This window comes from Eimeria mitis, genomic scaffold, assembly GCF_000499745.2.
Source record: "Eimeria mitis Houghton genomic scaffold, Emh_scaff283, whole genome shotgun sequence".
In the NCBI taxonomy this organism is placed as follows: Eukaryota; Apicomplexa; class Conoidasida; order Eucoccidiorida; family Eimeriidae; genus Eimeria; species Eimeria mitis.
In genome coordinates, this window is record NW_013571169.1 from 16,233 (window position 1) to 18,077 (window position 1,845).

Below are 1,845 nucleotides of genomic sequence, written 5' to 3' on the forward strand. Positions count from 1 at the left end.
CTCGTTATCACCGATGGTTGGATCGAGCCCACCAGCAGCAGCAGCAGCAGCAGCAGCAGCAGCAGCAGCAGGAGGCGCAGTTGTGCCTCCCCCCCACCCGCCTCTGCCCCCAGTTATGCAGGCAACCACGGGAGCAGCAGCAGCAGTAGCAGCAGCAGCAGCTGCTGCTGCTGCTGCTGGGGGGCCCCCAAGAGCAGCAGATGCCGCGAGGGCCCCTCAAATGAACAACGGCAACGCAGGGGCAGTAGATATGGTCTGCCAGTAAGCTGCTGCAGCAGCAGCAGCTGCTGCTGCTGCTGCTGCTGCGGCTGCTGTTGCAGCAGCTGCTGCAGCAGCAGCTGGTGCTGCTGCTGTAGCAGCAGCAGCAGCAGCAGCTTCTCCTTTGTCAGATGAGGAGACAGCGGTAGTGAAGGGGATGGTAGAAGGAGGGGCATAGTTGCCCCTGCTGCTGCTGCTGCTGCTGCTGTCGCTGCTGCTGCTGCTGCTGCTTACACTGCTCGCTCCTGTTGTATCCGCATGGTGTTACTGTGGTGGGGTTGCTGTGAAGGAGCAGCAGAACAAAGCAAAGCCGCCGGCTAGTCGAAGCAAAACACCAGCAGCAGCAGCAGCAGCAGCAAAAGCAGCAGCAGCAAAAGCAGCAGCAGCAGCAAGTGCTGCTGCTGCTGCTGCTGCTGCAACGATTGCTGCAGCGGTCCACGTAGCAGGGCGGGGAGTTTACCCCCCTCGTTGATGACCCGCAGCAGCAGCAGCAGCAGCAGCAGCAGCAGCAACGGCATCGAGAGCAACAGCAGCAGCAGCCGAAGTAGCAGCAAGGGCCGCAGCTGCAGCTGCAGCAGCAGCAGCAGCAGCAGCAGCAGCAGCAGCAGCAAAGATTTTTTGCTGCTGCCGGGGCGCAGCTATAAGCAGGCCGACCTCCTAACTGCCACTTCTATTTTAAATTTGCCTCCCCCGTTGATTTGCTGCAGCTCTTGCTGCTGCTGCTGCTGCTGCAGCAGCAGCAGCAGAAATAATAGTTTAGTGCAGCAGCAGCAGCAGCAGCAGCAAAAATGAGAATGCCTACAAAGAGGACAGAAGCCGAGACGGCATTCTAGTAAATAGTAATAGAAAGAAGAGTAATCATGGGGGATAGCTGTAGCTAGCTAGCTAGCTAGCTAGCTAGCTAGCTAGCTAGGTAGCTAGATAGCTAGCTAGCAGGCCCAGCTAGCCACAGCATCAGCAGCTAGCTACATTGATTACAATAAGAATAATAAAGCAGCAGCAGCAGCAGCAGCAGCAGCAGCAGCTCTCCTTAACAGCCGTAGCAGGCAGCACTCTGCTGTTGGCTAGCTAGCTAGCTCAGTATCTATCCTGGGTAGCTAGCTAGCTATCTATCTAGCTAGCTAGCTAGCTGGCTAGCTAGCTAGCTAGCTAGCTAGCTGAGTTTCTTCGCTAGCTAGCTAGATGAGTATCTTCTCTAGCTAGCTAGCTAGCTAGCTAGATGAGTATCTTCGCTAGCTAGCTAGCTAGCTAGCTAGCTGAGTATCCTGGCTGGTTGCATCTGTAGCTAGCTGGGGCCGCGGTGACTCTGATGGCTAGCTGTGTAGTTCTTAATATGTAGCTAGCTGTTGCTGCTGGTGCGCAGCTGTCGTAGCTAGCTGCTGATGCTGTGGCTAGCTGTGCAGTTTATATATAAACAGCTAGCTAGTGCTAGCTACTAGTGGTATAGCTAGCTATGCAGCTAGCTACAGCTACCTACAGCTAGCTATGCAGCTAGCTATGCAGCTAGCTACAGCTAGCTACAGCTAGCCATAGCTAGCTGTGCAGCTAGCTATGCAGCTAGCTATGCAGCTAGCTATGCAGCTAGCT

At 55.4% G+C, this 1,845-nt stretch overlaps 1 protein-coding gene across 1 annotated transcript in view; it reads left to right on the forward strand.

Moving 5' to 3' along the window:
* EMH_0006790 (uncharacterized protein) overlaps positions 1-436 on the forward strand; it is a gene marked incomplete at both ends in the record, with an annotated part of 7,724 nt that extends 7,288 nt beyond the window's left edge. The window contains 2 exons of the mRNA XM_013497657.1: positions 1-16; positions 321-436. Of these exons, the coding sequence (XP_013353111.1) occupies positions 1-16; positions 321-436 (132 nt within the window). The remainder of the gene's footprint in view (positions 17-320) is intronic.
* Positions 437-1,845: the final 1,409 nt, after the last annotated feature.